Source organism: Musa acuminata, chromosome BXJ1-2, assembly GCF_036884655.1.
Source record: "Musa acuminata AAA Group cultivar baxijiao chromosome BXJ1-2, Cavendish_Baxijiao_AAA, whole genome shotgun sequence".
Classification (NCBI taxonomy): Eukaryota; Viridiplantae; Streptophyta; class Magnoliopsida; order Zingiberales; family Musaceae; genus Musa; species Musa acuminata.
Genome location: NC_088328.1, coordinates 30,882,292 through 30,907,342, shown reverse-complemented (window position 1 = coordinate 30,907,342; position 25,051 = coordinate 30,882,292). Strand labels below are relative to the sequence as shown.

At 37.3% G+C, this 25,051-nt stretch overlaps 3 protein-coding genes across 4 annotated transcripts; all 3 read left to right on the top strand.

Moving 5' to 3' along the window:
- Window positions 1-1,357: 1,357 nt before the first annotated feature.
- On the top strand, window positions 1,358-9,174 carry LOC135609636 (histone deacetylase 1-like). The gene is made up of 7 exons (XM_065103090.1): window positions 1,358-2,028; window positions 2,745-3,185; window positions 3,871-4,101; window positions 7,254-7,345; window positions 7,418-7,490; window positions 8,696-8,767; window positions 8,864-9,174. The coding sequence occupies exons 1-7, from the start codon at window positions 1,498-1,500 to the stop codon at window positions 8,972-8,974; spliced, it is 1,551 nt and encodes a 516-aa protein (XP_064959162.1). The 5' UTR covers window positions 1,358-1,497; the 3' UTR covers window positions 8,975-9,174.
- A 2,456-nt stretch (window positions 9,175-11,630) lies between these two features.
- LOC135612103 (probable LRR receptor-like serine/threonine-protein kinase At3g47570) lies at window positions 11,631-15,343 on the top strand. Its single transcript, XM_065107927.1, has 2 exons — window positions 11,631-14,409; window positions 14,967-15,343. Exons 1-2 carry the CDS (start codon window positions 11,631-11,633, stop codon window positions 15,341-15,343), a joined length of 3,156 nt encoding a protein of 1,051 aa, XP_064963999.1.
- Window positions 15,344-17,705: 2,362 nt separating this feature from the next.
- On the top strand, window positions 17,706-24,627 carry LOC103976449 (inositol-pentakisphosphate 2-kinase IPK1-like). 2 transcript variants are annotated; one of them, XM_018822625.2, is made up of 8 exons: window positions 17,706-18,289; window positions 18,443-18,646; window positions 19,124-19,268; window positions 20,787-20,827; window positions 20,952-21,062; window positions 21,210-21,803; window positions 22,423-22,627; window positions 24,298-24,627. In XM_018822625.2, exons 1-7 carry the CDS (start codon window positions 18,194-18,196, stop codon window positions 22,576-22,578), a joined length of 1,347 nt encoding a protein of 448 aa, XP_018678170.2. In that variant the 5' UTR covers window positions 17,706-18,193; the 3' UTR covers window positions 22,579-22,627; window positions 24,298-24,627. The 2 variants fall into 2 exon arrangements, with proteins under 2 accessions (XP_018678170.2, XP_009389920.2); XM_009391645.3 differs by having other exon boundaries at window positions 24,261-24,627.
- Window positions 24,628-25,051: the final 424 nt, after the last annotated feature.

The following is a 25,051-nucleotide window of genomic DNA, read 5'->3' as shown; positions in this document are numbered from 1 at the left end:
AACAACTCATCTCTTCTTGCACAGTCTCATCCTTTGTCAAGTACCATTGTTTGCCTTGAGCACTATCAAGTTTGGCTACCAACTTCGAGCTGTAGCTCAAACTCAATTATCCTAACCTTTGTGTGTTGTGGTCTTCCCAACTTGCTTGTCATTATGGTGTCTCTTATGAGAAGGGTTGATTATTCCTCTAAATGTCAATCTCGAATGTTCGCTCTTGTAAGCGACTCCTTTCCCTATATCTCTATGCTCGTTTTCCTTAGACGATCACGTGTGTTAGTTGCCCTCAATGTAGCCTCGTTAGGTCCCCTAAGTTTGTATGTTAAGTATTTATAAGTGTGCTTGTCTTGCTCTGATACTATATATCACAGACGTAGTTGATTTTACTTAAGTTGTGTGACACCCTTGTATGTTAATTTATAAAGGGTTAGCCTTATCAAAACCTCTTATTATCCCATAAGGACCTGTAAAAGAGAAGACAAGTTAGAAGATACATTTAACTCGGGAACCCACATTTTAGCAAACACTTGATAGAGAATGTAAATTACAAACATAAACTTTCAAAGTTATGAATAATTACATATTAGAGGTTCCAAGATGATCTATCATGACCACAAGTGTTCATAAATTCTCATATGATACTACTGTAGAACAAGATATAAAATTAGCCCTAGGTAATATCCCAAAGGTCCATCCAGCAATGTGCCACTTAGATAGCTCCTAGATATTGTATTAGCTGACACTCAACGTCACTTTGTGGAGTTAGAAAATCTACAAAATAGTTGTCTAGATAACTTATTTTTAAGTAGTTTTATCTCTACGTGATGATGACTGCACGTAACTTACATTTACAAGACTAAACTAACTACAAAAACTAATAAAAAAGGGGTTATTAAGCTTACTGTAAGTCCTCTTAAAGCATGTATAAAATCGAAAGACATAAATATATATAGAATATTACATCAAACATCCTTTGTATATATTTATCTGCAACATTATGCTCTCTCATTGTCGTCAATCATTGATGAGAAGGGACAGGGCATGCCCTCATCATTACCCGCAACTCTCTGGCCAAGGATGGAAGGCGGCCCACCCTCACTCGTAATGTCCGTCGCTAGGTAGGTCTAGCATGAGAGAAGAGAACAACCAATAGATTGAAGGCTCGGTCAAAGACTAGGTGTAGAGCGATGATCGATCAACACACAATGATCATTTGAAAAAAAAAAAAGTCTTCTATAATTTTTTTTAAATTAAGGCTCTACTACGAGAGAAATTTTCAGGTGTTTTTTCGAGAATTTATTTTTAAATAAAAAAAAATCGCCAACCTATATAAACACACACACACTCTCTCTCTCTCTCTCTCTCTCTCTCTCTCTTTGCGTCTCCCAACGTCTCCATTGTCTTAGGCTTAATTTCCCATTCTTTGTTTTCTATAGTCTATAGGATTGGAAAGAGGTAAAGAGGAGGAAGAGGAAAAGGAAGAAGGGAAGGGGATTTGGCATGGAGATGGGCGGCGGGAACTCGCTGCCGGGCGTGGGGCCGGACGCGACGAATCGGAAGGTGTGCTACTTCTACGACTCGGAGATCGGGAACTACTACTACGGGCAGGGCCACCCGATGAAGCCGCACCGGATCCGGATGACGCACGCCCTCCTCGCACACTACGGCCTCCTCAGCCACATGCAGGTCTACAAGCCCAACCCCGCCCGCGATCGCGACCTCTGCCGCTTCCACGCCGACGACTACGTTGCCTTCCTCCGCTCCATCTCCCCGGAGACCCAGCAGGACCAGATCCGCGCCCTCAAGCGCTTCAACGTCGGCGAGGACTGCCCCGTCTTCGACGGTCTCTACTCCTTCTGCCAGGCCTACGCCGGCGGCTCCGTAGGCGGCGCCGTCAAGCTCAACCACGGCCACGACATCGCCATCAACTGGGCCGGCGGCCTCCACCACGCCAAGAAGTGCGAGGCCTCCGGATTCTGCTACGTCAATGATATCGTCCTCTCCATCCTTGAGCTCCTCAAATACCACGAGGTTCGTCGATTCCTCTGTTCTGCTCCTTCTTAGGGTTGTTGCCATCCTAAATTTGTGGCTTTTATTTGCCCCTAGGGAACTGCTTTTTCTGCCTTCCGTATAATAAAATAATCGCATGACTTGTATGATAGAAGGAGTGATGATATTAGGTAAAGATTAATAATTTAGTTATTCTAAAATCATTTTAGCATGTGCTTCAAACATCTGGTGCCACAATTTGTTTTGCCTAACCTCAAGGGTGGAGTTTGTGAGGGCTGAATTAGGGCTTTTGTAAGCATAAGAGAAATGAAAATTGTCGATGTGGTTTTCAAGGAAGACAACAAGTGATATGGCTATCAACCACAGGAAGGAATTCTGATGTCACTAGTAAGACTTGGTTATCTATCAATGAAAATGTTAATTGCTTCTACAATGATGAATAGATGATCTAGTGATTTGTCCTTCAGCAATTTGAGACAATGGCCTTCATCACAGAAGCTTTGGTTTCCTAAGTCGTTTAGCTTCATAGATTCAGATGGCATTGATGATTACCAAAATGTATGTCCAAGTACATTTTATGCCAATGCTTTACTTCCCTTGGTTGTTTGTTTTGATCTACTGGATTGGAGAATGATTTGTTTTGTTTGATTAACTGATATTGTCTTCTCCTATGTCTATTTTTGTCTCGTATTTTTTGTTACCTTAAATTGTGTGTCTATTGGTCTTTGTGCTTTCAGCGTGTGCTATACGTGGACATCGATATCCATCATGGAGATGGTGTGGAGGAGGCCTTTTACACAACCGACCGAGTAATGACAGTTTCATTCCACAAATTTGGAGATTACTTTCCTGGAACAGGGGACATACGTGATATTGGATATGGGAAGGGGAAATATTACTCTCTGAATGTTCCATTAGATGATGGAATAGATGATGAGAGTTATCAATCTCTTTTTAGACCCATTATGGGAAAAGTGATGGAAGTCTTCCGGCCTGGTGCAGTGGTACTTCAGTGTGGTGCTGATTCGTTATCTGGAGATAGGTTGGGCTGTTTTAACCTTTCTATTAGAGGCCATGCAGAGTGTGTGAGATATATGAGATCTTTCAATGTGCCATTATTGCTGGTAGGTGGGGGTGGATATACTATCAGGAATGTTGCTCGCTGTTGGTGTTATGAGGTACTTTGATAAAACCAATACCGTTAGCACTCTTAATCCACATGTTTTTTCTATTTATTATGATTGTATTTATATTTCTAGGTAAAGTAACGGGCACATTATTTTTCTGAATAGCACTCCAATTCTGTGAAGGAGAAGAATAGAATTAAATAGTTACAAAACTTTCTTGTATTGTGTACTTTCATTGTTTCTTTAAGGTTTCCAAGTTTGTAGCGTTAGTTGTATGCTTAACCATATAGAAAAGAAAAGAAGAATTTTTGGATATGATCCAACATGTTTCTAGATCAAGCAGGTATGAACTTGGGTGCATATGTCAAGTAAAGTATATTGTACTTAACAGCGTGCATCTATGGGATCTATTTTTGAATATATATATACATATATATATATATATTCATATATATATACATATATATATATACCTACATATATATATATATATATATACATACATACATACATATATATATATATATATATATGTGTGTGTGTGTGTGTGTCTTCCTGTTCAAAAGCCATCCATTTTCTATCATCATCAAATTCTACTTGGGATCAAAACATAAAAATCCTTTAGCTTCAATTCCTTTAATGATGTGAACTGTATTTTTTAAGTAACACAATACTAGGCCTAATGCATGGTTACCAAGTTTAACATCTAACTTTGTCTGTGAACTTTCTTGATCAGACAGGAGTTGCACTTGGAATAGAAGTTGATGACAAGATGCCTCAACATGAATATTATGAGTATTTTGGACCAGATTATACTCTCCATGTTGCACCAAGTAATATGGAGAATAAGAATTCACGCCAGCAATTGGATGAGATCAGAGCAAGGCTTCTAGATAATCTTTCAAAGCTTCGTCATGCTCCTAGTGTCCAATTTCAGGAACGGCCACCTGATACAGAGTTCCCAGAGGTAGTTTTCTATGCTGAAGCCCTATTTATTGGTCTCTAATCCTTGTTACTTTAACATTTTGTTTCAATCAAATAGTCCTTATCTCAGCTTCCAATTATGCTAAATCCATATTAGTTATACAAACTCTGTCTTACTGGATGTGCAATAAAAATGTGTTAAGCAAATTTTTAATAAGAAAGAGTTCATTGCTGATTGCAAAAATGAAATGGATTGACTGCTATTTATATGTTGATTATTTTATTTAATAGTAAAAAAGCAAGTTCTGTGTGTTTCTGCATCGACTTGATTTTATGTATTGTTAGGAAAATTAACTATGAATATATATATTTTTAAGTCGATAATTATTACTTGATTGATTTTTGCTGATGTTCAGCACAATGTTGTATTTCTTCTTTTGAATATATAGATTAAATTAGGTGTGATAATTTTCATTCGTCTTTTTAGGGAGATAGTCAGTCTCTTATTACAAATGCACAATAAGTGTGCTTGATTTCTGGTTTTCGAGTTTCACCTGAACTGGTCAAAAACCATTTGTTTTGGTTTTGTTATGGCAGAAGCTGCACCAAAATCAATGATGAAACTAAGTAATTGAAACAGTTCCTTGCAGCTTGAGATAAAATGTAAAATGCATTGTGTTTTGATCTAGTTTAGGCTTTTTTTTTCCTGAAACTGGATTTCAGGAGGTCTCAAAAAACTAGTGGAGGCCTTTTGAAAGATAAGGTTGCGTTGGAGTTGCCAGATAACAACATTCTTGGAGAAGCTTCTCGTATCATCTCTTTTGAAAGATAAGCTACTTGATCATAAAAAACGACAAGCCACAATGTTCCAACTATTTAGGATCAACTGAGAGTCTTTTCCTATCATTGAGTCTTCTATAAGGAAATATCTCTAGTTAAATCAAGAGCTAATCCTTATAATTGTTTTTAGTAAAATATTTATAGTTCTCCCTCTATCTCATCCTGGAATCATTAATATTAATTGATTCATCTCGCATAACCACAATATCTATAGGTCTCTTTTCAATATGTCCATATTATCTAGATGATTCTTCCTCATTTTATCTTTCTTTGGTTCTCCACCTAGTTGTTCATAAATGAAAACAATTTTTCTATCTTGTCCATGCCAAAGCACATATATTGTCAAGTTGCAGTAGGCTCATAGGTTCCTCCTTTTTCACTTCCTCAATCATTTCGTAGATATCTTAGTTCTTTGTTTATTTCTTCTTATGCCAAAATTTCTTTGTTGTTTTACGCTAGATGGTGTCTTATCTTCAACATAGATCCAAATGGTATCTTAAACTTGTGTTAGTTGAATTTGATCAGAGTCAGACGTGTTGCTTGCTTTTAGGTTTATTATTAATGCTATCTCACTTGTTATCAGTGTTGTATATTACATGATTTCTATGTTCGTAGGCTCATCTATAAATTATAAATAAAAGCATTTAAATTATGAGAAATGTATGATTCTTTTGATAATTTTATGGTGTATAGATAGAGGTGGAAGATGACGTATAACATGATTCCATCATACTACTAGGGGTGACAGCAATAGACTGCATGCAGGTTATAAACAGCTAATGTTCTAAAGGCAAACAGCTAACATGCACAAGGCAAACTCATTTAAATCCTGCTAGATCGACATTTAAACCAAGGTTCAGAGGGATGTAAATTGCATCTGTGCAGGTCATTCAATATCTTCTTTTGCATATTTTCTACTTGTGCATTTATTAAAACTTTTTTTATTAGTATTTCAAACTTTGCTTGGGGATTTGTTCTATCAAATTTGCTGTATCAATCATGCCACACCATGTTGCTATGTTATCGTGGAAGTGAAATGTCACGGCTATAGGTCGTAACTTCAAGATCGGTATTGGTAAGTTCAGCGGCAAAAAGAAGGTTTTTGTCGGAGTGGGTTGATTGGAATCAGTCGTCCAATAGTGTAAAATAAAAAAATAAAAATTAGAAAAGAACAAAAAAAATACGATTGAGGAGTAATAATGAATGAAGGCATTTTATTTTAACTTATATACAAATTTTATGTTATAATGCAATTTATAAATCTAAATTAACTTAATTATATATTAAACTACATAAGGTATGTAATTCACACTGCTTAATATATGAATCATAGTTATAAGAAAAAATAACTAATGCATTAAACTGTTTAATGACAAAAAGCTACCGCAGAGACTCACATAAATTCATAAAATATATTATATCAAATACTCAAGGAAACCGTTCCAAAACTTCCTCGGAAGCTGGGACAATCTCGCCTTCTTCCATTGAGTCCAAGCACATATCCACTAGGATAGAGGGTTTTGCACTTGCTTGTGCAAGTTTGCTGGTAGTTGAAGCAGCGATGGTGATGCAACAACATCAGATAGTGGAGCAATTGGGAAAGGATGTCGGTAGCATAGAAGGTAAGTTGTCCGTCACCACTTCTCTCCGTCAGCCTCTCCCCTCCTGTTGATTACTTCTAGCTGGCGAGGTTTCTTGCTGTAATTGGCTGGGATCATCCAATTTCCCTCAATATAAGTCGACTCAACAGATTTCTGACTGGTTCTGAGCTGTTTCCAGCGAATTTTCAGCCACTGGTTGATTCTTAACATATACCTGATTTCTCAGAGAAAATTAGATTGCCGTCAATTGTCAGTTACAGTCAACCTTATCTCCATGTTGTGCCTTTTGCAAAATTAGGCTTGAGCTTGAGCATGTGACTAGCACAACTCAATGACACTGGAGATGGGGATTACAGTGGCACTTATCTTGCAACCAGGAGCCAACATGAAGAAGGTGATTTTGTTGACATTGCATTATGGACATTGCAGACCACCACTTGAGTGGGTATGCACACCCACATGCCACATGCTTTGTGGTACAAGAATAATGACAATCCTGGAGTTTGATACTAGTGAGTAAATATTACAGTCTAGGCTATGCACCTTATACATTTCCGGTGCCCTGTTGGCAAGGAATTATTTCAGTTGTCTTGTCAAATGTTTTCCAATCATTTAGTTTTATTAAGGGCAATTTCACTGTGTATGAAGAGATGTGATGCATACGTAATTTCACATTTTTTGTAAGTATATGAAAAATACACTTGAGAAAGTTGCCTCCCACTGTTTATTTCATATGTTGCTTGTCGATATTCAGCCAGATGAAGATCAAGAGGATCCAGATGAAAGACATGATCCTGAGTCTGACATGGAAGTGGATGATTCCAAGCATCCAGAAGATTCATCCTGGTATCTTTTTTTTTCATCTTCTTTCCTTGGGGTAGCATTCAATGCCTCTCACTGACAGATATCTGAGTACAGGAAACCTTTTTCGAATAATATCCAAAACATGAGAATAAAAAAGGAAAATATGGATCGTGAGCTTAAAGATCAGGTAGGGTTTGCTGATATCCTTTGTGCAAATCATAGCATATCCAACTACTTGTCAATATATGTGCATGTGTGTGTATCTGTATTTAAATTTTAAACGGCTATGATTGATTTTTACTGCAGAGCCTGTCGTTAGTGTTGTTTTACCTGTTATTGAGCTCTTAACAGCCATTTGCATATTCCATAGAGTTTGAGCACGTGAAAATATTGAGAGTCCGTTGTCACTGTTTTTTCTGCTCTAGGAGCTATTAATTTTAATGTTAATATAATATTTAACTATTATGTTATTATTATTAACATTAATTATTATTAAAAGACAAGCAACTTTGTTTATGCCTTCATACTTCTTTCACTATTTACTAAATTGTGGGTAAGCCATAGATGGGGTATATATCATCCTCTGTGAAGAGTTCAGAAGGAGATAGGGAGGATTGGAGAGGTAAAGGATGGATATGACATGGCATATCTAGGGCTTCGTTGTTGGTGTGAAGACAAATGCCAAAACCTTTCTTCCTTCAAACCAATAAATGACCTTGTTAACCGTACCAGCAATCTTCATGGGGAAGGACTAAAGGCGAGGCAGGCCTTAAGAAAGGTTTTTGTACGCGAACAATTTGAACATTTGGTTGTAGCAAAGGGACGATTTTGGACGTTTAATATGACATAAACATAACATGCATACACGTTTTCTTGAATTACTGAAATGCCTATCATTTGGAAGAGACTTTAGTTGGAAAATCTAAAAGGTGGATTTCAATTTTGTTCAAAATAAAGACTGATATATATTATATTTCCTGATTTATCGCTGTTAGAAATTCTTTGATTGGTTAAGATTTAGTTATCCAGAGGCTTGGCATATCCATGACGTATAACAAAATGCCTATCATTTGGAAGAGACTTTCCTTGGAAAATCTAAAAATGGATTTCAACTTTGTTCAAAATAAGACTCATATATGTTATATTTCTTGCTTTATTTCTGTTAGAAATTCCTTGATTGGTTAAGATTTAGTTATCTAGAGGCTTGGTATATCCATGAGGTGTTGGTATAACAAGAACAGTTTCATGATCTCTTCATTATATACATCCACAGGCATGATTTACCATTTGCATGGAGATTTCTGTATTACTTTTTTTCTTCATTTCCGCACAACATGCATGGAACCTTTTCTTCAGTTTTTCTTTTCATTTAATTTGGATACTATATTGCAGGAAGCTCAAAAGGTAGTTGGAGATAATGCGAAAGCTGTGGAACCCATGGCTGAGGAGGTCTCAGGCCTTAAGGTAGTTCTTATGATCTCTAATCAATGCACGGCTGAATCTCAAGTTATAGCAATGCTAATCAACATGCCTTATTTCCCTCTATTCATTGCATGTTAGGCTCCGGATGTTACTCCCATGGCCGTCGATGATCCTGGGAGTGTAAAGGTCGAACAGGACAGTCAAAACAAGATGTCTGATGCCGCAGCTTTTATGCACCAGAAATCCTGAGCATCCACCGATATCGGTATTCATCATTCTTAACCAAGCTGGATGTAAACAACCAGAATATGGTAGTGCAAAGATGAAATTGAATCTGCGCTTAAAAGTGTCATCATCCTATGCTAAAACACAATTTGATGTGTAATGTGATTCTCGTTTTAGTTGTACAGTTGAAATAGAATGATCCTAGACAATTAGGAACTTCTTAATACCTTTTATTTGCAATCTTTTATTTGTGTTTGATTGCATGTCCGAGATGGCTAGCACCAATTCTGCTAGTTTAATTCACTTGTTGTCAGGTCTTATGAACTTTGAAGTTCAATGGCCGAAAAAGAAATATTCATGTAATCGATCCAACCAAATAGTTGTGACATTTTATCATTTATGACAGCTCCTAATTTCCATTGCATTCACATTTCTTTCTCTGTTTGAGCCCTTTTAGAACAACATCACATGAGAAAAGAGTGTGTACCAACCAGTTCAATGCCATTCTATTATTAACATGTCAAATCTCCATCAATGAATTTGTTACAGTTCTCTGCAATTTTCTTCCTGTTCATGGTAGGATTGAGATAAATAGCTTTCTTTATTTCTTTCTGAGTTGGGACCTGTTTGAGCAAAAAATTGACAACATTGATTTTGAAGCACAAATGAAGTAGAAAAAGAAAGTTCAAATCTCACTCTTAATGGTTCCCAGAAGAAACCTATTGTCCACTTGGGGTTTGAAGTTTGAACAACACCATGGACTCCTTCAATTGGACTCCAAACTAATTACCTGTAAAATTATTTTTTGACTAGTCATCTGAAATTTATTCAGATTAGAAACAAAACATATTTGGGTGATTTCGTGAAAAATACATTTGTTTTTATTTTTCAGGCAGTAGTTTTAATTAAAAAATACATAAAATATCTCTCAAAAAAATTTATTTATTTTAATTAATTTTTAACTGTTATGACTCATTTATTATATTTTTTATATAAAAAATTATAATATTTTATTAAAATATTACAAGTGACATCATATTGTGTCTCTCTCATTATCATTGTCCATATATCATTACAATATAAGGTATTTAATTATATTAGTTGAAGCTAAGATTCTATTTAGATTATTTATAGTATTTTCAAATACATCATACAATGTTTTTATTGTGGTGACCAAAGTATTATAACAGATTAAAAAAAAAATACCATAACAAACTAAAATATTATAATAAACGAAAATTTTTTAGAAACAGTGTGAAAAAAATAAAATATAAGTACTGATTGAAAATATTTAAAATGTAAATATTTTTTTAAAGAAATCACCAAACATATTTAACTTTAATATATCTTGTTATTAAAAAAAATCATATTGTGTCTCGAATTATCGACTTAAAACATTTGATAGAATGTCACTGATAAAAAAGAAAAGAAAAAGCCAACGAGGAAATCGTCGCACGTAAAACTCGCTTTTCCATGTCGGGAGCAAAAGAGAGCGACGGCACTTTTGACTTGTTGTTGCGTATCCATATTACTATTTCTACTTTTGGCGCCGGATGCAGTAAATATTCATTCATTATTAGGCTAACGTAACAGAGGAGACCGACTGTGGCTCAATCTATCGATCAACTGTACCTCATGCAAAATTAAAATACAGAGTTTAGTTGTCGATCTCTTCCTTAATGCTTCATACAAAATTTTTATTGGGTACACGTTCTGGATAACATTACATGTTTTTGATCTTTTTTATTTTCACGACAAACAATATCATAATTTATTGTGTTGATATAGTAAGTGACAATAGTCTTTCCTGTTGAACATTCAACTTGAATAATTAGTATCAAGAGAATATTTATTTCATGACTAACTACATTATGATTATTATATTGATTGAGTCAGTGACAATAGCCTTCGTGTTGAACATTCAACTTGAATAATTAGTATCAAGAGAATATTTATTTCGTAACTAACTACATCATGATTATTATGTTGATTGAGTCAGTGACAATAGCCTTCTTGTTGAACATTCAACTTGAATAATTAGTATTAAGAGAACATTTACTTCATGATTAACTACATCATGATTATTATGTTGATCAAGTTAGTGACAACAGCGAACATTCAACTTGGATAATTAGTATCAAGAGAACATTTACTTTATGACTAACTACATCATGATTATTGTGTTGATCGAGTCAATGAAAACAGCCTTCCTGTTGAACATTCAACTTGAATAATTAGTATTAAGAGAACATTTACTTCATGACTAACTACATCATGATTATTGTGTTGATCAAGTCAGTGACAACAGTCTTCTTGTTGAACATTCAACTTGAATAATTAGTATCAAGAGAACATTTTTCTCATGACTAACTACATCATGATCATGTCTTCATAAGTTAGAAAACGGTCACATCTATAATTAGTATCATGTTGCGGATTAGAATCAATCCGAGTTTGCTGCTAATCAATAAGAGAAAAGTCCTATATGCTTAAATATTCAGTGGCAATTAGTCAATGCACGAGAGGTACAGCATGCAATATATATATATATATATATATATATATATATATATATATATATATATATATATATATATATATATATATATATATATATATATATATATATATCAACTTATAGATCGATCCAGTATATTGCCTCTTACTAGATAATACCTGCATGGAACCAAGAGGAGGGTGCTTCACATTTTCATGCATCCTTTGGCCATGGTCTTTCAGCCTTTTGCTTCCTCTGCTATTGTTTTCTTCACGAGGCTTATCAGCTTCCCTATCAGACGCTCGTTCCACTGATCACCTTGCCCTCCTCTCCTTCAAGTCCTTCGTCTACGATGATCCATCCAAAGCGTTGGCTTCCTGGAACAGCTCCCTCCATTTCTGCCAGTGGCAAGGGGTGAGGTGCCACAACCGTAGTGGTGAACCGAGGGTCGCAGCTTTGGAGCTGGTGTCTCTGCACTTGGCGGGCGCGTTGTCACCATCCCTAGCCAACCTCACCTTCCTCCGGAGACTCGACCTCTCCACCAACAGTCTTCAGGGTCCCATTCCCCAAGAGCTCGGACTTTTGTCCCACCTTCGGCATCTCTGGCTGGACAATAATTCTCTCGATGGGACGATCCCTTTCTCTCTGTTTCAGAATTGCTCCAAACTTCAAACCTTCAACCTGCGGCTTAACAATTTGATTGGGGCTGTCCCACGCAATCTCAGAGATTGTTTGGAGCTACAAATTATTCGTTTGGATAACAATGGGCTTGAAGGAGAGATCCCCAGTGATCTCGGTTCCCTGTCGAAGCTTTCCTGGCTCGACCTCTGGAGTAATAGCCTCGCAGGGAGCATTCCTCCACAGATTGGCAATCTTGCAAGCCTAACATTACTTTCCTTGGCCGGCAACAATCTCAACGGCCCCATTCCTGCTGCCATAGGAAACCTCTCCTCTCTTAGCCAACTTGTTTTGTCAAATAGTCAACTTACAGGAGCCATCCCAGCTACAATAGGGAACCTCTCCTCTCTTACCTGGCTTGATCTGTCAAATAATTCTCTTGCAGGGGCCATCCCACCTGAAATTGGGAATCTTGTTCACCTTGGATATCTCGATTTGCATATTAACCATCTCAACGGCACCATCCCATCTGAGATAGGGAACCTTGTGAATTTGACCGCTTTGTTCTTAGGTGGCAACCAACTGAGTGGCACCATTCCAATAAGTTTGGGGCACCTACAAAGTTTAAAGACATTGATACTCACCAGTAATAAGCTGGAAGCAAGGAATGCCGCTGAGTGGAGCTTTTTAGATGCCTTGACCAACTGCACCCGTTTTGCTGTATTGGGTATCGCATACAACAATCTAGGTGGCATGCTGCCAAAATCCATAGCCAATTTGTCTACAACTCTTATATGGCTAAACTTGTATGACAACCAAATATATGGGAGCATTCCTGCAGAGATTGGAAATCTTATTAACTTGAACACAATTGGCATGTGGTCGAACCTTCTCAGTGGTACCATTCCTGCGTCACTGGGAAGCCTGGTTAGATTAGAAACATTAAAGTTGGGCGCAAACAAATTGGTGGGAGAAATCCCGGTAACTCTGGGTAACCTGACCAGATTAAGCAGTCTTAGTCTGGCCAGCAATGAATTGTATGGATCCATTCCTTCGACTCTCGGAAAGTGCCCTCTAGAAACCTTGGATCTTGCATCCAACAAGTTAAACGGTACGGTGCCCAAAGACATCATGTTCATCCCCACCTTCAACAAGTACCTCAATGTTTCACACAATTCACTGTCAGGATTCCTGCCTTTAGAAATTGGAAAGTTAATAAACATCCAAACCATTGATGTCTCCGATAATAGATTGTCCGGTGGCGTGCCCAGCACTATTTCTGAATGTGAGGTCCTGGAAAATCTTTACATGCAGGGGAATCTTTTCCAGGGATCCATTCCTTCATCATTGAACCAGCTAAAAGGGCTGCAAGTGCTGGACCTTTCGAGCAATAACTTGTCCGGTCAGATACCGAATTTCCATAACATGACTTATCTCAATCTCTCCTACAACAACTTGGACGGTGAAGTGCCAAAAGTCGGGGTCTTCAGCAATGCAAGTGCATTCTCAGTAGCAGGAAACAACAATCTCTGCGGGGGTGTTCGAGAGCTTGGCTTGAGACTATGCCCTGACCAAGCATCAAAGAAGAAACATCTGTCTGGGAAGCTGATCGCGGTCATCTCACTTGCAGCAGGAATTTTATGCGTCATCTTTCTTCTCTCTTTGTTTGCAGCTCGTTGGTGGTTCCACAAGTCGAGGACACATTCTCCCGTAGCCTCATGCATCAAAGAACAACATAGGAAGGTCTCTTTTGCGGAGCTGCTCAGAGCAACAGATGGATTTTCGCCTGCTAATCTGATTGGAATGGGAAGCTTCGGCTCTGTGTACAAAGGAACCATGGATTGGGAAGACCACAAGGCTGTCGCAGTGAAGGTACTCAACCTCCTGCAAAGAGGGGCTTCAAGAAGCTTCACAGATGAATGCGAAGCTTTGAGAAATATCAGGCATCGGAATCTGGTCAAGGTACTAACATCATGCTCAGGTGTTGATTTCCGAGGGAATGACTTCAAAGCTCTAGTTTTTGAGTTATTGCCAAATGGCAGTCTGGACAAGTGGCTCCATCCTGAAGCGGATGAACGGGGCACATCACGAACACTAAGCCTCATCCAGAGAATGAATATATCGATCGACGTGGCTTCTGCACTGGGGTATCTTCATCACCATGGTCCAACCCCTATCGTCCATTGTGATCTCAAACCGAGCAATATTCTTCTGGATCATGACATGGTTGCACATGTGGGTGACTTTGGATTGGCAAGGTTCCTGAGCACAACTGTCAGCAAGTCATTCCAGAGATCAACAAATTCAGTCACATTGAAAGGGTCCATCGGCTATGCTGCTCCAGGTGTGATTCTCATATATGCAGTTTCATTTGTTTCAAGTGCTAGTTTTTACCACAAAGAAATGTCTAAAACTCTTCTTGGAATATTCATCTCAATAGTGCACAGCATCTTTACATCATTTAGGGTATCAAGTGAAACTTTTTGAGAATCCACATTCGAGTTGTCATGTTGCAGCCATAAAGGAGTATTGGTCTAACAATCAGTTGCTGAACTTTTATCTGGTTCTCTATTCAACTACACAAACTTTCTTATGGGTATATACATCATCCTGATCTATTATTTATAGTCTCAAATATAGGTATTCCCTTCAGTAGTATTTTTTTAGGATTTCATGTTTTAGAGATCCTCAATGTCCCTTTTAATTTGTCCAATATAAAAGAATCTTGATGGAGATTCTGTAACTATCTTTCTCATCAGATCTGTAGGTATTTCATTTGTGATTTGGTACAACCAATAGAATTCTGGTTAATAATCAGTAGATTAACGCGTATCTGGGTTTCTCATCTTATAATTAATTTCAATTTATACAAAATTTCTTACTGATATACATGCATTTCAGAGTATGGGATGGCCAATAAGGTTTCAGTTCAAGGGGATGCATACAGTTTTGGAATACTCTTGCTGGAGATGTTCACCGGTAAGCGGCCTACCGATGATAGCTTAAAAGGTCTGAACCTTCATCAATATGTTGAGATGGCAGTTCCAGAGAAATTTGTTGAGATCATAGACCCATGCTTGTTATCCGAAGAAGGAGAAACAGAAGCAGAAGCAGATCGCATTAATCCATCAACAAGTGAATTAAGTACGAGAGCACTAGAGTGCATTACTTCAGTGCTTAGAGTTGGTATTTTATGTTCCAAGGAATCACCAAAAGAGCGAATGCACATGGAACATGTCATAAGAGAACTGCATGATATCAGGGATGCAATTCTGTGAGGACAGAACAGCAGGAGAAAAGCTATAGTTTGACAGGGCAACAAGTGTTCATCCACTATTGCTTTGAGCAAAATAGGCTAATAAATTCTGTACTGCATATAACCTAGAATTTCCGCTCATAAGATTCCATAAACATATGGACAATGCTCCTAGAATTAGAATAATCATGGATTGTACAATTGTACTTCTGTTAATGAGTGCTCTGCTTCCATAGGCACCAATGCATTTCACAGTTGTGAAACTATTTTATTCTTTATGAGCGGAAATGTTGCAATGTGATTGATGATTGTATGGTAATTTATCCATCCATTGGTAGTGAAAAATGTCAGTGTATTTAGCTTCCATCCTTGCTTCTCTTTAGACCAGAGACTGTTCGGTAAGTTAAGAACATGTAGAACAAAGGCATGGGTCCCTAGTTTTCTGGCTGCATGATGTATTTGACTCCCATGAAGCAAAGGTGGGAAACAAGATTAAAAGGTGTTCAATTTGATTGGGTAGTGTTCCATCAAAATTTCTGGAAACAAGAATCTTGCTTGGTGAATAATATGAATGTCTATAGTAAGAAATAATACAAATATGATCACAACCCAACAGGACACCAAAGTAAGACAGATGAGAGGAAGAAGGTGATCTCACTATTAATTAGTTAAGACTTCAAGGTTAGGATAGCATTTGATCAACGAGGGAGACGGAGAAGGAAAAAGAGTAGGAGAGATGGATGGTTAAAGCATCAGAAGGCTACATGAGTGTCTTTTTTACTTGTTTTTAGTATATAACAAAATAGAATTAATAAAACAAATGATGGCATAGCACTCACTATACTGAGAAGTCAGAAATTTGAAGACTCAATAATTCGACTCCACTCAAACTTCATTCAAGCTAAGTTGATTCCGACTTGATTGAGATTAATATTTGAGAATAAAAAATTAAACTCTCTTTATATAGCCTTTGTTAACACTTTAATGATTATGTTTTTCGTTATTCTCCATATTCAAAACCTTTTTATGGGAAATAATATCTAGCATAAGATAGAAAAGAAATAACAAATAAGAGCATACTATAGTATCAATAACCTAACACAAATGAAATCAACTAAAAGCAAGTAACAAAATATCATCAGAACGAACATATACCATGATTACTAAATCAGTTCATGCTATCGACGCTTCATGATCTCATGAATTCCATAAAATTCTCTCTTCATACAATGATCAATTTAAAACTTGTAATCTTAACCGCTCAAATCGAGAATATATTGGAATTAAGACACATCAATTACTTGATAGAAAAAAAATCGTTCCAAAAAATTAGATACATATAAAAACGCATCCAACGTCCAGAGTCATAAAACGAACTTGCAAGAACAACCCCAAAAGAAGATAAAATAAGAAGAGATCTGGCGGAGAGAGGGATCAAAGAGATCAGTAATACCTGGGTCTTGGGAACTAGTGAAGACAGAGAGATCGATGCAGACTACAGAATGCGAACATTCGTCGTGGATCTCATGGAAAGCGCTGGTAGAGCTCATCGACGGAGGAACAGAGACGCCACCTTGAAAGAGGCGACGAGGGAGAGGAAGGACGGATTGATCACACAGCAAAGAAGAGAAGGGGGAAAATGAGCAACTGTGATTTAACGCTACTCCCGTATTTTTATATTACACCCCTTTCCGTGTCACTCCGGCCTTGCAGTTTTGTTCCGTTACCCAGAAATGGGTGTAAGCATAGCTTAACAAACACTCCTTTTGCAACGTTGGACCGAGCCAGCTGAGCCGGCCCGGTCTAAATCCGAATCCTCATAATGCCGGCTCGGTCCAAGTATGAAACTTTATGAATCATCTTGATCTGCTTCCCGCGGCCCGGCTCGACCCGGTCCAAACCTGACTCCATGCTTCATCTTCATCGGCTTCCCTCCCCTCGAAAGAGTTGAGCATCAATCACCGCCGTCCGTGATATCAATTTATTAGAAATATTTATGCTCTATGAGATATGAATCAGAACGGTTCATAATAATCAGCTTATTTACCTGAGAGAATATTACTTCTAACAAGATTTTACCTCTATAGTTGAAGGTGTATAACATTTATTTATGTATTATGGCCTACACGGTTTAAATGGGCAATTTCAATTCAGCGCCCAGCACGGACGGCTTGCATAGATCGGCCTGGACGCATCTAATCATAATTCTCAGGTTTGATTGGGTTCGGACTCGAGTCGATCGATTTGATCAGTAAGAAGATTTGATCGAATCCTGGCTCAACTCACGTGGTTCGATCAAACCGATCGATTTGATCAGATCCCAATCCTAACAACCTCCTTCCCCTCCGTCTCCTTCCCCAACAACAAAACCACGTGGCGCTGGCGGTGCGTAGCCCCGCCCGCGTCTCGCGAGCCTTAGTGCCCACGCGTCTCACTCAGCCCTCGCTAGTGCAGGGCAGCCGATGACCGGCGTTCGTGGCAACGTGGCTCCCCTCCCTTCAGCGCACCGGTGCCTCTCTCTCTCTCTCTCTTCCGACGGTGCAGCCTACAGCCCTCCGTGCCTCCTGCTCTCAGCTCCGATGCCCTAGAGCCGGGCTTCCCCTTTCCCCTGCTCTGAGTCCCCCACCCGGCGTCCTCCTGCTCTCGGCACCCCTCCCCTGTTCGCTTCGAATGATTGCACTTCGCTAACCCTTATTGCCCATTCGAGAGCGTAGAGCTAATGCGTTGCGCTTATCGAACGGGGTCTATGGTTGATCTGTGACCACCTCGGGCATTTTGGAACCTTGATGCCTTCTAGCGCCTTTCACAATACTGCTAATGTCGAGGCAGTAGTAAGTCTGGATGCATTGCATTTTTCGGATAGGAAGAAAAGATGTTGTTAAGAGCAGAAGACGCAAAGGATTGGTTCTACAAAGGAGAAGGAGCTGCCAATATTGTCCTGGGTTATTGTGGCTCTTCCCTCTCGCTGGTAAAGTGTTTATGCCATTAACTTGTGATCTTGATAAACTTCTCTGCTGGTTTATAGCGTTTTAAGTGCATCGTTTGTTGTTATTATCATTTCATGGGATTGTATATATAACTGAATATGTTATGCTTGGAAATGGGTGTTTTTATGGAGCAGGTTGGTAAGGTATTACGGATTCAAAAGGTTATAAAAGGCAGAAGCCGGTCTCCAAATGGATGCTTGGTCCTATCTAATCATGAAAAGCTAGTATGGAGAGACATTGGTGAACTCGTGGAGTGCACTTCAAAAGATGTTGCTGCTAGAGCTTTTATTCAACATGTCATGAGTAATCTATTGGATTCCAAGCATGTAGATGCTGGTGTATGTTATTCTTACTGCCTTGACAATTTCTTTTCTTATCTGAACTGGTTATTTCTTTAGTTGCTATGTTCATAATTTTTTGTTCTCCATTTAACATAATTAAATATGCATCCTGAACCTTTTCCAAATTTGAGCACACTTAATATTTCACATCCAGCAAAGTCATGTATTTTTATTTTGGCATTTAATGTTATAACATCTGTGTTAGTGCATTATATAATATTGTTTATTGTTCCGTGAAGGAACTTATAGGTGTTGAAATGAACCCAACAGGTGCTAACTTATATGCCTTGTATTTCTGCAATTACATGAAATGTTTTTCAAGACCGTAGTCCCCGGAAGTTGTTATTGATCATCTTAGTTTTTTTGCTCTGGTTGAAATAGTATGGCTTGAATGTCAGATATATTTTTTAGATTTGCCAAACAGTCTCTTATATTCTCATACTTTTTTATGTTCAAAGTCCTTCCAATATGCAGATTCTTGTCCATGTTTCCAAGGAATTCTTGGAGGCTGTTGAGGGAAATATTAAGAGTCAACGTCCTCCATGGCGGGTTGATGCATCCAAAATTGATGTACTGCACGAATCTGCGCTTCTTATTTCTGACCATTCAATTTTTAGTGGTAAGGGATAATCTAAATAGCTAATCTTTTTTTTAATGACAAAGTTCATATACAAGCTTGCTATCAAGGAATACCTCTTGCCAAGACCATAGAAGCAGCATGCAGCCAACGATTTTAAGAATGATAGTGTGAAATTTACCGTATCTCAAATGTCATGCCTTTAAAGCGTATCAAAGTATTTTTCACAAATAAGATTATACTAGTTTGGTAATGAGATGCTTGTAAACCCTGTTTATAGATTGCTTTGTCCTACCTTATTTTGTGAAATATCAACTTGTGTTAGAATTGGTGAATGTTAGCTGATCAAAGAAGAAACATGACGGTCAAAGGAAAATAGAATCAAATTTTAGAACATACAAGGTTTTTATCGATAACTTGGTACCATTGAAGATGGACCAAATTAATGTGGTTTTTTTCCCCCTTCCCTCCTTTGGCTATTATGTGATGCTTTTGATTGTCTATGTTGAGTTTGTCTGGGGTAAAGAATTTTTCAAGACAAGTTATAGCAAAGGGCTTAATAAGATGTAATATCTACCAGCCAGAGCCTACTTAGAGTGAAAATGGTAACATCGAAGATAGAATTTTTGAGAGATAAACGGCAATACTCTAATGATGTGTCCAAGGGCCCATAGCCATGTATTGATGGTATTTGTGATGATAAGACCCACAAAAATCCCTCTAAAACTTGATGTTATAACTCTCAAAATTCAACTTTTAATAGAATAATAATTAGCCTAACCTATATCGTATTCAAATTACAGTTTTTGGACACTGAATGCCATTTGATACTGTCATTAAAATTAATGATGAAAGTAGATAGAATTCAACTGACCCACCAGTAAAATATTTATTATAAATTAAACATTAGAGACTTTTTCTGAAAACTGACATTAATAACAATGACAAAAAGCACCTATATCCTTAATCCTAGTACAAATTGGTTTAATTACATAGTCAGACTTTGACTAATTCTGGTCAAACTCCAGTTTGACTATGATAGATCTATGGTTTAATTAATCAAGTTAATCTGTCGGATTTAATCCAGGATCAAAAATGAAGATGAAATCATTCTGAGATTGGTCAGATTAATTACTTGCTTTCTTTTTGTGCCCTGGCTTTCAATAGGGCTAAATAGGGAAAGGCCCTCCTAGCCAGCTTGAAGCAGATTCAAGAATTCACAGTTAAATAAAGATTTAGTGCTTGTTTTTGTTGGAGGTTTTAAGGGACACACATGTTTTGATGTTTATTTAATGACAGTTTTATTAGCTTTTGATACATGTATATTCTTTGCTATCAATTTCTTGATTATCGTTGTCCATCTCTTCCCAAATTTGTCTTTATCTCTATTTTCTGCTTTTGACTATAGTGCAAGTTATCCACATAGGTCCTGAAATTGTGTGTCTGTTTTGTTTCTTGCAATTTTTCTATGTTTAATGTACTTACTACAATGCTCACTATATAAATGTTAATGCCTCATAATGTACTCCGCATTCTTCATGACACTCGGTGCAATTTCAGGTACTCCAAAACATGACCTCTGCATTGCAGTAGAAATAAAGGTGCTTTATTTCTGAGTAGATTTTTTATTTCTTTTCCCCTTTTTAGTTTAGTTGCTCTATATGCTTGGTCTCTTCTTCTGACCATTTCGTTTCATAACCTTGCTTTCATGATGCAACCGATCAGCCAAAATGTGGGTTTCTCCCATCTTCGGAATACATAGTGGAGGCAAATGCTGTTAAGAAACATGTAACGCGATTTAAAATGCATCAATTCTTAAAACTTCATCAAGGAAAGGTACACACTTGATAGGCTTATATATTCTCAAAATCAAATTTTCACATGTTATCCTTGGTATAAGTTCTCCTTACTGTTATCCTTCAATCAACATCATGAGATTTTGGCAAGGCTTTCGGATTATATATTATGAATTTTTTGTTGCAGATATCACAGATAAGTCCGTATGACCCACTTGATCTATTCTCTGGATTAAAAGATAGAATACATCTGGCCATCACTGCATTGTTTGCATGTCCTCAGAATAATTTCCGTATATTTTTTAATGGCTCTCTTATCTTTGGAGGATTGGGAGGTGGCTTGGATAACACAGTTGTCCAATCTCATAAAGCAGAAGAGGCAATTGTGGATCTGATCTCCCCTAGTGGCCTACAGCTAGCTAGCTTTCTTGAGCTTGTAGCTGAGGCAATCTTCAGGTCTGGGATTTTAGATAAGCTCTTAGAAACTCAACAATTGGATGTTTTGGACATAGAAGGGGCTATTCATGTATATTACAATATTATTTCTCAGCCTTGTGTCGTCTGCAAAAATTTAATTGATGCAGAGCTTTTGCATCAGTATTCCTTCTTGCATTCTCTATCATTGGAGGAGAGCCTGAAAATTGTTAGGGGATATCTTATAGCTGCTACTGCAAAAGATTGCAGCCTGATGATCAGCTTTAGCCGCACTGAAGATGGACATAACGCATCTGATTGTAATTCTGCATCCCTCAAATCATCGAATCAATGCTATAATTACAAGGTATATAACAAACTGTCTGTAGTTGCTTGTTTGTTTATGAGTCATTGTTTCTTTGTTATTTTTCAATCCTAGAGACATACATGATCAATAAGAGATTCAATTGACAACCATTGATGGTCATATTTGCAGCACTACTTGATCAAATTTTATTTATGTGGTTGTACTTGTTATCATCATCAAGTTTGCACACAATATGTTTTATATTTGGTTCTCGTACTATAAATCATTTCCAAGTTTTAGCTTGATTACATGGTTCAACTGTCACCAGATCTTACTGTTTGTGTTGCTTTGGAGTTTGGAGTTCTATTTCTGGTGTGTTGTGCCTCAGCTGACCAGACACCAGAAAGTTATTAACAAAATGTGTGATACCTGTGCTGTAATTTCTGGACTGTTTGACATTTTTACATAGAGCATGCCTGTCAATTCATTTCTGACAGAGTATTTACTTCCAGAGTATTTACCTGTCAGTATTTAATTTTTAAATATTTCCTGGAGGTGAAGCAAACTACAAATTTATCACTCTGGAAGGACACTGATAGCTGACTAAAATTACTAAAGTTTCTTAAGTGCTATTGCCCAAGTAATTTAGTTAAATGAAACTTTATATTGATGCCTGCAGGCTTGCTTTATTGACTTGGATTTGAAACCTCTGGAGAAGATGGTTCATTACTATAAATTAGATCAGAAGATAGTTGATTTCTATAAAACGAGTGGGGAGACTGAAGGAAAGCCAAGCATTCTGGAAGTGGAGGCCCACCTGGAGAAGAAGAACTAAATACTAGTGGTTAAAAGTTATCTTCCATTCGGCATGTGTGGAAGAAGAGGTAAGCTTAAATATCTCCTCAAGGGATTTGATTAGTTCCAGTTATGATCTATTATTTCCTGCTTGTTAGCTCCTGTAATTCTTGGGGGGGGGGGACTAACTGGGTTTTCCTACATTTAGCTCTTGTTTTTTCCTCTTTTTCTGAAATAATCTCATCAGCACTAACTCTACTATGCTTAAATAATAACATAGGTTAAGTGTCTTGTCATTGTGCTATATTAGCAAGAAGGATCGAAATATTAAAGGTCGCTGCTACGTGGCATCCTCTATGTCACGATGCAAATTGTAGGGTTTCATTATTCTTCCAAGTATATCATTATTCTACGTCATAGCTTCATCAGCAAGCTTGATATTTAAAAGCACATCTGGAATTGACTTGTCAACAGCAGGAAGCCTGCATGACAGTGTAGGTAATGCTAGACTTGATCATTTGTGATCTTTTCTGGTAAAGTAGAAAAATCAGACTTTTTTAGATTTTAGTCAACGAGTTACTCGCTTTCTAGCGGGTAGGAAACTAATGTTACTCATCTTTACCAAGGCACAAATTCATGTAGAGGTTTGGTTTGTGTATTGACAAAGATTTTTTGTTATCCAATCATAGCCACATCAGTAGTCAAAAAGTATAATTTTATAATCTAGCATCTGTTATATTCATAGATTCATAGAATAAAAATAGGATAGTTGAAATGACAGAATGTCAGAAGACTTGTTTGAGTGTCAAATAATTTTGTGATTAAAAAATATATATATAATAATTATTAGATTAACAATCTATTATGGATCCGACTGTTGGACAAATAAGAAACAAATACAATGAAGGAGAATGTTAATTAAGATGATATTAATGATAAGTGCTAAGGTATCATTTGAATAAAACAAAGGAGAATCGATAAAGGTGATATGGATATGTGTTAAGGAGACTAATAGATGTGGGTAGTTAGAAAAAGATGAAATGGTTATTATTAATGATATGAGGAGAGACAGAGGAATATATAAAAATAATTAATAGAAATTATATATAAATATACAAATATTCTTAACATATTTTGTTGTTGACAAAAGATCTCAATGGTGATGAAAGATCCATATAGTCGTCTCCACATGGTTCGCTTTGTTGTTGTTGTTGTAGCATCCATATTCTTATCCAAATTTGTATCCACTAATTAAAACTAGACTTAGTGTGGTTCTTCATCATCCAATCCATTTTCTTTTCTAACTCCGAGCCATTTGACAGAATGGCTGGCTCCAACATGTATTCTGTCGATGAACTCGATAGTATTCAAATGTTAGAATAAGAGAATAATAGTAAAGGGACTGCAAAGCAGCGGGAATAAAAATCTCTTGCTTTTCGATCTTGTTTTACAACAATGGTTTCTTATTATTTTCTTCTGTTTATGTACATTATCTTTAACATAATATTCTTCTGTACACGTAATGTTAATGCTGGTCCAAAACCAGGATGAAAAAAAAAAAAAAAAGAAGGTTGGGTTAGGTCACTGACAATTAATATAAAAGTACATCACCTCTCATAAACATCGATCTTAGCTGTTATGACTTTATTATTGTTGTTGTATTCTTCTTTATATTTCTTTCTAAAATATGATGGATAAACTAACATGGTACCGAATATGGAGTGGCCAACAACCCTTATATCGACGGAGATGTCTACAGTTATGGAATACTTTTGTGTATCGGAGACGTTCAGGAGGAAGAGACCTACTGATGCTGCTTTTGACGACAGTCTCAGCCTTCCCTGCGACGTCGAGATGGCACTCCGGGTGACGCACACACTCGGATCATGGATTGCATCACTGAAAGAGCACTCCATCAATGAATTAATTGCAATCAGGAAAGCATTGTTTGACCTCAAATTAAATCTTCAAGTGAGGAGATATTCCATTGGTTAGTAGGTAGTTAAGCTTCTGTGCACATAAACTATGTAGTGCTTTTATATGGAAGTAATAAATTGCAGAAAACAAAATCCAGAGATGGGATCATCAACATGTGTCAATGTTTGTTTCTAGTTTTATGCTTTTTGATGTATGATCATCGAAGATTACCCATAAAACACTTGTTGATGGTATTGCCATCGAAGCCTTCCAAGGTTAGGAGTGATGGAATCGAGCAGAAACTTCTTCACAGGAGGAATCCCAACATCTCTTGGCAATCTGACCCTATTTAATCGTCTTCATCTGTCATCCAATACCTCCAAGACATGGAAACCGTCCATTACAAATCTTAGACCTTTCATTCAACAAACCAACCAGCAAATTGTTCTTCCCTTCTCTCACCATAATCCTTAATGTTTCAGACAATTCACTGACACGAACCCTACCTGCAGAACTTGGGAACTTGGTGAACATCCATATTATCTATGTCTCAAATAACAGGTTGTCAGGTGAAATTGGTAGCTGATCTGCTAATA